The sequence below is a fragment of the Macrobrachium nipponense genome, chromosome 2 (assembly GCF_015104395.2).
Source record: "Macrobrachium nipponense isolate FS-2020 chromosome 2, ASM1510439v2, whole genome shotgun sequence".
NCBI lineage: Eukaryota > Metazoa > Arthropoda > Malacostraca > Decapoda > Palaemonidae > Macrobrachium > Macrobrachium nipponense.
Window position 1 is genome coordinate 47222310 of NC_087201.1, and position 12500 is coordinate 47234809.

General features: G+C 34.8%; 1 protein-coding gene across 10 annotated transcripts in view; it reads left to right on the forward strand.

Moving 5' to 3' along the window:
* The window catches only part of LOC135220554 (zinc finger protein 385B-like), a 657479-nt gene that overhangs the window by 438813 nt on the left and 206166 nt on the right, over nucleotides 1-12500 (forward strand). For all 10 annotated transcript variants that reach the window (XM_064257760.1, XM_064257761.1, XM_064257766.1 and 7 more), the window contains one exon: nucleotides 7180-8416. In XM_064257760.1, the coding sequence (XP_064113830.1) occupies nucleotides 8411-8416 (6 nt within the window). In that variant the 5' untranslated portion in view covers nucleotides 7180-8410. The remainder of the gene's footprint in view (nucleotides 1-7179; nucleotides 8417-12500) is intronic.

Sequence of the window (12500 nt, forward strand, 5' to 3'; positions counted from 1 at the left end):
GTCCGTAGCAGGATTCGAACCCTTATCCAAAGTATCAGACCGAGGCCACTTTGGTGATATGATCACGATACATATATATTAAATAGATATAAGCTTGATTAGAGAATTCAATAAGGAATTAATTAATTATTTTAAACCAATAAAACTGCGTCGTAACAGGTGGCGGGAGACAAACAAGTGGTTAAACGATGTTAAGAAAGAGTGTCTGACAAAAAGAGAAGTTGGAAAAATATTCCAAAGAATTGATAGAGCTTACATATTCTTTGCCTCCTGCGATCAAACAATGTGGAAAAATCTATTAACATGTATGTACTATGTCGACTTCATATATTTTTAGCGCCTATCATAAAAAAAATCAAAATAATTGCCTATGCTTTTAAATTGTCGGCAAGCCAAACAAAATACGTCGAAATCGTAAATTTTCTAAGTTCCCAAAATCTAAATGAAAAAAAGTCCACTTACTTTTATCACTGCCATTAAAAAGTAGCTTCTACAATCGAGGATGGTAAAATCTAAAGAATATATATTTTTATCTCAGTCATAACGACGGTAAAACCTAAATATTTACGTTGAAATCGTATAGTATGTTCAGCCTAACAAAAAAAAGCGGACAAAACTTAGAATAATAGGTGCAAATCGTATATATTTTCAACCTAGGCAATCGGAAAAGGTAAAGAAATAAATCAAGTTCGTATGTTTTAAAGCCCCTGCTAACGAAAATGGTGGCAAAATCAACAGAAATAGGTATATATATATATATATATATATATATATAACTATATATATATATATATATATATATATTACTTATATTATTATATATATATATATATATATATATATATACATATATATATATATATATATTATATATATATATACATTATACATATGTATACATATCTATATCCTATATAATATATATATAGTATATCTATATCTATAATATATATATATATATATATATATATATATATATATGTGTGTGTGTCTGTGTGTGTGTGTTTGTGTGTATATATATATATATATATATATATATATATATATATATATATATATATATATAGTATATATATATATATAGAGTCAATATATATATATATATATATATATATTATATATCATATATACATACATAACTACATACATAGTCTACCCCCGGTATTCAAGGGGGATGTGTACCACAACCCCCTGCAAAGAGCTAAAAACCGCAAATGCTTAAAATCCTTCTAAAAACGCTTAGCACTGGCTATTTTGGTTCAAGCACAAAATAACTTGTGAAAATGCTTCTACCTGAGTATTTTAATAGTCTGATCTCAGAGAATGCACTTATTCATGAAAATGATGTGAACGTAAGGTAATGAGTGAATACTTCTCAGTGAAAAAATGCCGTGAGTAGGCTCATTTTCCGCGAATAATGAGTATATATGTTCTAGAGAGAAATCCGCGGATATGTGAGTCCGTTAATCCGGAATCGAGTGGCTAAACATAAGTAAAAAGGCTGAAATGTTTTTTAGCCCCAACAACAAAAAAAGGTGGTAATATCCAGAGAAATAGTGTATCAGGCCTTTATACAAAGTGGAAAAGTCCAGATAAATCCAGCGAAAAATTCATAAGAATAAGATAAACTCACCATTTTTCAGCCCGGTGATAAAGAAGGGTGGTATTAAGTAAAGTGATAAGTTGAATTCGTATAATTTCAAGATCCAGTTATCATAGAGGTGGCAAGGTGTAAAGAAGTAACCCTAACTTATATATTTTTAGCCCTTGAAACGAAAATCATTGGCTAAATCTAAAAAGGGAGGTCGGATTCTAATGCTTTTCAGCCCGAGTGATAAAAAAAAGTGGAGAAATCGAAAGAACCAAAATGTCAAAACATGTTTTTAAGTTTCTGTGACCAAAAAAGGTTTCAAAATCTAAATAGATTGGTCGAAATCATGTATTTTTTAATCCTGCAGGGAAAAATGGTGGCATAATCTACAAGAAATTTTTTTATTAAAATGCATCAAAAAAAGCGAAAAATACAATTTTTGAGACACATTAGGATTTTCTTACAGTTGATCATATCTACAAAAATAAAAGCGTGGGTGCCAAACATGGAAAGAAACGCTGCAAGAAAAGAAATATAATTTTTTATCTCTTGTAGCATAGTCTTCCATGTTTGGCTCCCACGATCTTCCACGATCTTATTTTTTTTAGACATCATTATTTGTAAAAGAAAAAAAAAAGTCCTGGTTTCTCAAAAAAGATTTTTCACTTTTTATTGCATTTTCATGAAAAATCTGTAGTTATTTACCGACTCAAAGAAGTTGTGAAAAATCTTAAGAGTTTCATACAAATCCTGAGGTACTGGGAGAGGTCTCTGTAGGGACACTAGAGGTCACTGCTGACCTACTGTTCAAGCAAGGTTGTATTGTCACCGGGATTGAGTAACCATGAAAAATTTAATTTCAAGTCCATCAGACCAAGGAAACAGGTCGAAAATTGAGTTACAAAATTTGACCAAGACAAACAAACAACCAGACAAAAAAAGTGAGCTAAATAAAAGCTAAATAATAAATAGTTCGAGCCCGTATTGTGAGCTCTTCCCACCGGAAAGGAAGGCAAAATCTAATGCTTTCAGTAGCTCTCGATACGACCTTTCGTCTCCTACTCCTAGGAAAGGTTTCTCGCGTCTCAATGATGGTATCGGGACGCCCTCCATTCTCCGTAAACCTTTCTCCGGAGGCTGATTGATCTTCTCCCGGGCTCGCCTCTCTCACAACACTTTTTCTTTGATCCCTTCCCCCGAGAATGATGCAAAAAAGAAGTTCATTTTCGAAATGGGATTTCATTTGCCCGTTGCTATTGTTCTGTGAAATGTTAAATACGGCTCTCGGTATGGGATTTTTTCAACTGGGTATGAGTCCAGTTATCCACAATCAGATTTCCATTTTCATGACGCTTGAAATATTTTTTTTTTTATTTTCTGGTGTTTTTGTGGTTTTTATAGATCTTCGTGATTTTTTTCGGTGGGAATATGCAAATCCCCTTTTTGTGTTCCCTACAATGGCAGCTTCCGGTTAATTATTTTGTTCTTCTGTATGTATGAACGTAAATCCTCTGTTCCCCTAAAACGTAAAGACCCTTTCCACTCCCTGTGTCAGAGTCTGAGTTAATCTTGTAGATGTTTCGAATCCTCTCAGAATCCCGCCCCAATGCTTGTCATCTCCGTGAAGTTTCTAGCAACTTTTTCCTATGTAATTCTTGAGTACTTCTACGCTTTTCATCATACTGGAGATTATCAGTCGTGTTCCCTTCAGTCAAGGTCTTTTATTCTTTTACTTATGGTATCTAACCTTCCTATCCTTCGCTAAGCTCTCCTTCCTCGAGTCCCTCTGTTTCTATTATATTCTCCATTTTTTCAAAATCTGGTATATCTAATCTCTCTCTCGTATTTAATCACTCTATCGTCTCTGTGATATGGAAATGTATTTGGGCTGTCTTTATTTCCATTTCTTTAAATGTTCAGTTGATCGCCTCTTTCTCTTCTAAAAGATATTTTTCTTTTTTTTCCAGAACAATAATATTAGGTTTTGACATGGAGAAATTATGGGCAGTGGCTCGTGTTTAAAAAATTTATTGAAATAAATCCTCAGCTATTAAACAACACAAAAAATATCATATAAAGGAGAAAAAGGTAATATAGTGACAAAAAAATGCAAACAATTTGTTCATTGAACGAGGATAGGAAACCCCTCTCTCTCTCTCTCTCTCTCTCTCTCTCTCCTGTTTTATAAGGGTCACTATTAATATTAGAAACTTCCAGTGCTCTGAGATATACTGAATCCACTTTGATTAATATACCTTTGCTATTTAAAGATAAAAGATCATCTTCTTTCCCACCGTTGTCCTTACATTAAGGGGTCTGTTGCCTGATGCGCCTTCTTCACTGCCTTCTATCAAAGGCATCATCCTCCACCAAACCTCTTCTCTCCATGTCGTCCTTCCCTTTATCTCGCCATCTAATTCTCTGTCTCTATCTCGATCTTCTTCCTCTTAACTGGTTCCTCTCAAACCCTCTTCACTCCCTCCTCGTCATCCATCTTTGACACATGCCCATACCATCTCAATCGTGAATCTTATCACCTCTGTAGTCTTTACTAAGCCTGCCCTTCTTATTTTATCATTTTCCAATCTGTCGAGCAGCGATATTCCCATAATCCACCTCGGCATTCTCATCTCTGTTCTCTCAAGCTTTACTTCCTCTTTTTCTTCTTAGAGCCCATGTTTCTGTTCCATACATTAACACTGCTCTTACCAATGTGTCATATATCTTGACTTTTAGCTTGATTGGCATTTTCTTATCACATACCTCTCCAGCTACCTCTTTCTATAAATGCACAGTAGAGCTCCTGGTTTCCCTCTTGCCTCTCTCCTGTAGCTGTCTTACTATGAAGATGGCATCCACCGTCCCTCTTCCCCTCATGAATCCATACTGCTGTTCCCCGATCTTTACAATCTCTCTTAATCTCTCATCCAGTATTCTCTCTAAAACTTTCAATCCATGATCATCTGTATATCAATATGTATTCTCACAGCTAGGTCTACCTTCTAAAGGGTTGTTTTGCTAGAATTTGGATTCATAAAAATGTGAATATATATTATCAAAGTTACGGCTCTAATTAACGCCCAATGGGCTACCTAATTTTGCCTATAAATTTTTATCAAATTTAATTTAATATTGGTTAATACAAAATTTTACCACTTTAACATAGTTAATCCAATAAATTCTTATTCTATTATCTTTGTAGCATATTTCTAATCGGTCTGAATATGTTTATCGAACAAGTCATATTAATATCTACATCATTAATATTCAAGTGCTCAGCAATCTCTGTATGATTAAAAGCAATTTTATCAAGGGTTTGTGAATATTTATAAGTAATTTGGGGTCTCTGTTTTTAAATGGAAAATCCATATCCATTCAGGACTGTGAATCAATTTAGGGATATTTAGAGTATCGGTGAATTGAGGATCAAAATCTGCAATCAGTACGTATCATTCATATTACACTCATCAACTTCTAAGTCCCGTTTTGAATATCAAGTTTAAATTTAAGCATATGAGTTACTAGATCTTGAATGAAGCTGTAGTCAAACTACATTGTTTTATCTTTTAGATCTGCTGCGTTTTAATCTCTGAATCTTACCTTTAACAAACTTTACTAAATTGTTTTTATTTAGAGCTGTGTTTTCAGTCTCATGTAATAACTTATTAAAATAGCATAGTGCTTCTGTTACGACTTCTCATTTTAACAGTTCTGTTGATAACATAATTGTCAAAAATATGACAATAAACACAAGTTTTATAAATAATTGATGGCACTGAGGTATTAGTAACTCTATCATTAAGCCCGTACGAATAAGCAGTTTATACAACCAAACATACATAAATATACACTAACACGCAAATAGACTTCTCCTGGTGGACTACAACCTCATTATATATATATATATAATAATATATATATATATATATATATATAATATATATATATATATATACTATATATATATATATATATATATTAGATAAAATATATATCCTATATATATATATATATATATATATATATATTTTATTTATATATCATGTCCAGTGCAGCACGAAGGAACACGTACTTGAGAATATCCTTAAATCCACGTGTGAGCTTGAAATGTAGAATATACTACGAAAGTACTTGTTCCAAGCCCGAGTTTCACTTACCTTTCTACCGTGGATTCAAGGATATAGTGTTTCAATTTTCCTTCGTGGCTGGAACTCTGTTCGTATAATCATCACGTTTTTTTTTATTTCTTCGTGATTTAAAATCAAACATACATATATATATATATATATATATATATATATATATATATATATATATATCTATATATAGTGATAGTAGTAGTATATATGTATACGCACACACACATACATATATATAAATATGTATAAAAGTTATCGATGCTTTTGTTTTAGGCTTTCCGGTTATACTACTCATGTGCAAAGATTAATAGACATGGCGATTATACTTTGAAGGTAACACCTTGATATAATAGTAGATCAAAGGATTATTTTGCTATGTAATATATAAAAATGTCAACGTTTCTCTCTTCCAGTTCTATGACCCATGTGCCTCTTAGTCACAAATATGAGAGAAATATTTGCCTGTATTACGTAAGGATTCGAGTGACACAGCTGTTAGGCGGAGTTTCGAGTGTTCTGGCGATAAATCATTATTGTTATCATAATTGCAGTTGTAATAATAGCTGTATATCATTACTGTGGAAATGAAAGTCACAGTTTTCATACCGAATGCGATTCAAATTTCGAAGCAGGAAATGTTGATGGGGACTTGTCGGAGCCAGCCTGACATTCAGTTTCAACATTATTATTATTATTATTATTATTATTATTATTATTATTATTATTATTATTATTGTTGTTGTTGTTGTTGTTGTTTGTTGTTGTTGTTGTTGTTGTTGTTGTTGTTGTTGTTGTTGTTGTTGTCGTTGAATGTCATGCAAGATTGCGGAAAAGTAAAGAGCCCGTAACTTGCCTAGAAATCGTCCAGAAAGTAGACTGTCTGTGTATCAAAAATAAGTAAATAACAAGAAAAAGTAAGAAGAAAACAACAGATAAACAAACGATTGAACAAGAGATAGCAGTGACATTAGACACAGCCGAGACAAAGCTACTGATATCTGAGACTACTCGCAAAAGGTCCCAGCGAGATCCTTTTGACCTTTGTGTTACATTGCAAAAACTTCTTCTTGGATTAAGTCACACTTTTTCCCCCTAGTTTTTTTTCCCCCACTTCTAGCCTGGCCTAAATATGGGCTAGCCTTCCCATTTGGTCGTTGAATGGAAAAGTGATTTCTATTTTTTTCTTTTCTATGAAAAATGTGCAGCTTTATCTTATTAATGTTCAGGTTACCAGAGAAACCCGAAACAAGTCAAGGTTATTACTTTCCAAAGTAATCTTTTGCTGAATAGATGTTCACATGTCAAAAAACGTATTGAGGGTTGATGAATTTAAAGCTATAACAAAACAGCAACTCAGGTCATCGACCCTCCTCCCACCCACAAAAAAAAAAATTAAATAACTCTTAAACCAAGTCTCTCCTATAGCATAATCTCTCTGTCTCCTTACAGATGTTGGCGAGAGGGCAATCTGACAGCTGCTAAGTAACAGGATACTTTCAACCAAAGATCAAGGACTCGTAGGAGAAACGATCTGGTGCAGCAAGTGGCTTGCAGGGAAGATTCGGGCATTTGTTTTGCTTGGATCTGCCACCATCTTACCACTCCCAGTTCACGTGTATGAAGCGAGGTGACTCTACCTAGTCCTTATTTTGGCCGGATTTTTATGTGACCAGCTGTTAACTTTTATCATCATCAAGTGGAAGGGTAATAGTGTCTTGGTTATTTTTCGAAGGCAACGATCATTTTCATGTTAAAATAAAACATCATCTGTGGAACCTTGAATGATCTTTATGCTGAAGGTTAGAATCTGTCATCGAATTCAGTTGTGTGATGGTTAATATTACAAGTGTCCTTTTGCGAACGGAATCTGTGAGCACTTTATCACACTGTTCTAGCGAAGAGTCAAAACGAAATTCTTGAAATCTTTTGGAGATGAATTGCTTTGAAATCTTTGGAATTTTGCCGTTCATGGAAAGGAATCTCCAATAAAAAGTTAAATTTTTTGGAATATGGTTCTCGCTGGAACTCCCACGCGAAGTGCTTGCTGACGGTTTGACATTGACATTTTGTGCTCATACAAGAAAACAAAAAAAGGAAAATGAAGTAACGACTTGTTTTAGTGATTTCTTGTGTTTTACGTTTTATAGAAAGCTGAAGAAAAAAGAGATGTTAGTATAATTTTCATGTAGCTTTTTTCATTTTCATTTCTGAAATCATTCTGTTCTGTTGCCTGGAAGTGAACTCACTGTAAGTTATTCAGAAAAGAGTAGAGAGGAATAAAGCAGAGGTTAAGAAAGAAAAGAGATGACAGGAGGAGGAGCCCGACAGGAGCCAGACTCGTAGATCAAGCGCAAATCATCAACTCGGTCCCTTCTGGGCAGGTTCTTGGCCCAAGGAGACAGAAGAGGAGCCAAAAAATTAGCCTCTCGCAGAAGGCCTGTCAGAGGTGGAGGGGCCCAAACTGAACTCCCCTTTTTTATATATACCCTCGTAGAGTGCTTCTTCTCCTTTCCCTGTTACCCACTCTATTTTTCCTCGCCCCTCTCCCCTTCCCTTTTCAATCCTTGGCAAGGAGATCTAACCGAAAGAGACGCTGGACGGCCTGGAAGAAATTTGGAGACCTCCCACCCCGCCAGCGGCGCTTTGCCCTCGCCCGCTCGTCCGTGGAGTCGACTATCCTATGGCGGTAAGTGGCTCTCATTTTGCTCTCATTTCTTTTCATATCATTGTTCTCTTTTTCAGATTTCTTTTGTTTTTCATGGCTCTCACTGTTCGTGTTACTTCCCACTCGTTCTCATTTCTCAGTTTACGTTTTTCACAGTCTTCGTTGTGTTTTTCAGTTATCGTCCTCCTTTGCTCAATAAGTTCATCCTTGAATGGTCCTCATAGATATTGTTAATTGTCATTTTCGTCTCCCATTTCATTTTTCAGGCCTCTTCGTTTTATTTATATGTTCATTCATTTTTATTTCAGTATGATCCTATTTTTTTCACTGGCATTTTCAGCGTCATCATTGTGTTGGATCTCATCCCCATTTTCCCGCTTCATTTTTAGGGTAGTCGACGTTTGATAATTATATGCTTCATTTTTCTTGTATGTATTATCTTACCCACATTGTTTTTTAATATGATCCTCCTACTTTTCACTGGTAATTATCAGGATACACGAATTTCTTAGGTTAACTATTATTCTCATTTTCCTACCTAGGTTTCAGTGACCTCTTTCTATAAAATATAGTATATATATATATATATATCTTTATATATATATATATATATATATATATAATATATATATATATATATATATAATATACAGAAAAATTGGCAATGTTTAAACTAATATATCAGAATCACCATAGACATATATATATATATAGATATATATATATATATATATATATATATATGTCATGTCTATGGTGATTCTGATATAATAGTTTAAACATTTCCAATTTTCTGTAATTGTTTGTAATTAGTCTATATCTTGTATAGTCTTCATTACTTTTGCTAATTTTCACTCTTTTTAAAGACTTGTTGAAGATTCACTGAGTCTGCGAACGGGATACTTTCTCTAGTGACTTGTTTGCTTTTCTTGATTGGATTTGATTGGATTATAGAATTTAGGCCAACGGCCATGCGCTGGGACCTATGAGGTCATTCAGCGCTGAAAGGGGAATCGACACTAAAAAGGTTTGATAGGTATAACTGGAGGAAAACCTCGCAGTTGCACTTTGAAACAATTGTCAGAGAGGGTGGTAAGTCAGATGGAAAAAAATAGAATATAAACGGAGGTACAATAAAAGGAATGAAAGAGGTTGCAGGAAGGGGGTCGAAGGGACGGTGCAAAGAACCTTAAGCAATGCCTACGGTGCACCACGGGGCGCTTTTCTTCAATATCAGTAGTTTTGTCTGTTATATCAGAATAATTTTGTACAATATGAAATATCCCGGTAAAGTTAGCATTTTCCGTAATATAACAGTTTTTACTAAGTTATTTCGTTTAGTTTAAGAAAATTTTGGTAATATATAACAAACAATTTAGCATTGTTATAGTATTTTCTTGAAGTGTTTTTCCTTAGATCTTTTGGTGTATTGCAACTTCCTTGTTGCTTTGGAAAATCGATGGGATAAACATGCTATACATTAAAATAAAGTTGTCTTTCGTACTTTTGGCCCCCATTCTTTTTGGCCTTTTGGGATCCTAAGACATCGTTCAGCCTCTTTCCGCCAAAGTCTACTGAAAGAAGCCAGTTTTGGTGGCCCAAACCTGATTCGTGAACGATCGTCGAGTCGATCGTCAACCTGCACCAAGGACCTGCACGCACACCGAACCACTCCAGTCTTTACAGACCATTGTAGGCTTTTGTGTCAAAAGCTTGAGGCAAAACGCTTATAATTTAGATGCTACTTAAGCCGCCCCCGACCCCCACCCTTCGACCCCCTATAAACTCTGTGTTCCAGCGAGTTTTGGAGGCCAAAGGGAAAGTAACGAACTCATACAGGATAGCGCCTCAGAGGCGTGATCGGTTTGGTCTTGGCCTGCCACCTCGTTGGCCGCGAGTTTTACTCTCGGGCATTCCTTTGAGGTGTGAGAGATGAGTGTTTCTGGTTATAGAACTTCACTCTCGCATGGTTCGGAAGTCACGTAAAGCCGTTGGTCCCGTTGTTGAGTAACCATTGGGTCCATGCAACGTAAAAACACTTTACAAACAAACTCATACAGTCTCTATTCTATTTAATCAACGGTATTGTTTATTTTTGCAGTCACTCACTCCAGCCCTTCGCAATTACGGGCACATCTAAAGGTCTTGACTGAAGGTGTTCCGTTCTCGTTGATAAGTGAACACGGAAAGAACTTAGCATTGTGATGTCCTGAAAGATTTTCAGAGAGAGGAAAAGTTCTTGGAACTTGAAGCGGTTGAAGATCGCTTATTTTCCAGAGAAATCGTCGCCTATTACCTCCTTCAGTGCCTAATCAAGTATCTGCCTTCACACAAAACCAGCTTGATCATTCTTAAACAACCACCAAACAGATGATTTAAGCCCATTCCATTGGAATCACGTGCATAAAATATTCATGAAGGCAAATATAGTCCATTTTCTTTTTCATTACTATATTACTTTGCACGCATTGTGGGCCTCATTTTTCTAATAGGACATATAGTTTTAACAACTCATGCGGCACGATCTTGACATTCGTAAGGAAACAAAATGAGTTGATTAGTTCTCAGTTAGTTTTAAGATTCGTGTAAATTAATTCATAGCTGTTTTGTATCTGTTACAGTTGGCCTGTGCTAACGATTGAAAAGCTGAAGTTAGTTTAAATTTTGTATCTCAACTTGCCTCAGCAATCGTAATTTGATTTTGTGCCAGGTTCTTTCACTTTCACCTTTTTTGTTTTACCAGTCGAAATTACCCATAGATGATGATAAAGAGAATTCAGTTCACTTAAAATAGAATTCAAATTAATAATAAATTCATATCAATGAAATCTCTTGGTAGTTTCACAGTAGTTTCAGGCATATCTAAACTAAATAGGTGTCCTAGGAATTCAGTAGCAGAATTGTTTTATCACAATTTCCGTTACATCATTTTCATTGTCATTCCCCTGATCTCTATAAAAACAGAGATTATCAGCAATGAACTCTCAATTTCCCACTTCTACGTATAGGGTCAATATGCTTAAAACATAATTCTTAATTTATTCAAATAGCATTTAATGGATGCAAAGCAATTTCAGAGCTTTTAAACCATAATCTATCTCTGTTACAATAGTCTGAATTATACATAATCATCTACGTTACGATAGTCTCGAAGAAAATTGTTTTTAATCACAGTAAAACTTAATTGAATCGCAAACTCCCGTTTAGAAGGTGTTGGGGGGTGGGAGTGGGGGGGGGGCGCCTCTCGGGCACGCACGCGGAAATTGCAGAGTCCACAAATTCTTCATTTTACTGACGGAGAGATTCGGCCTTAATGAAAATGAAATGCATTCATTTTCACTTCATTTTCAAGCCGTTTCCTCTTCCTCTTCCTCGTCTGTGGTGCTGTTAACTTTCGTGTCAGTTTTGTTATTTCCGGTTCCTTTTCGAGTCATTTTATCTTCAGTATTATTGTATTTTCTCTGCGTTTTCAAACCATTTTTCCTTTTTGTATTACAGCCCGCTATTTTCTAGTCATTTTCATGACATCATCTCCTTATTTTTCGCGTTGCTCATGTTCATTCAGAGTCAGTTATTGTAAAGCACTAGACATTTACGGTTAACTTGGTTTAGGTATAAAATAGATCCTTAGATAAGTCTATATTCCTCAGAGTGTAGGTACTTTATTGTATGGGTTCGGCTTTTGTAAGACATTGCAGTTGTATTATTGAGTTATGGAAAATGGCTGATCTTCCGTCTGAGGAAAGGACGTAATACGAGTATTCATGTTGCGTATATATAGGTATATGCTTAAATGATATGAAGAGCAGTTGCACCAAAGGTAAATTATTCAAATGCATAAAAAAGTAAGAAAAAGACGTTATATTCACCATGGGCGCCCGCATATAGGGGCAAGAGGGAGCACTTGCCCCCCACCCCCTGAAATCCTAGAAATATATATATATATATATATATATGTATATATATATATATATATATATATACATATATATAGATAAGTGTATATGTATATATATATATATATAAGTTCATATCACTTTTCCGTGATTCATATACATATATCGAGCTACAATGTCCTTTAATATCTAATTTGCTCTACCTCGGA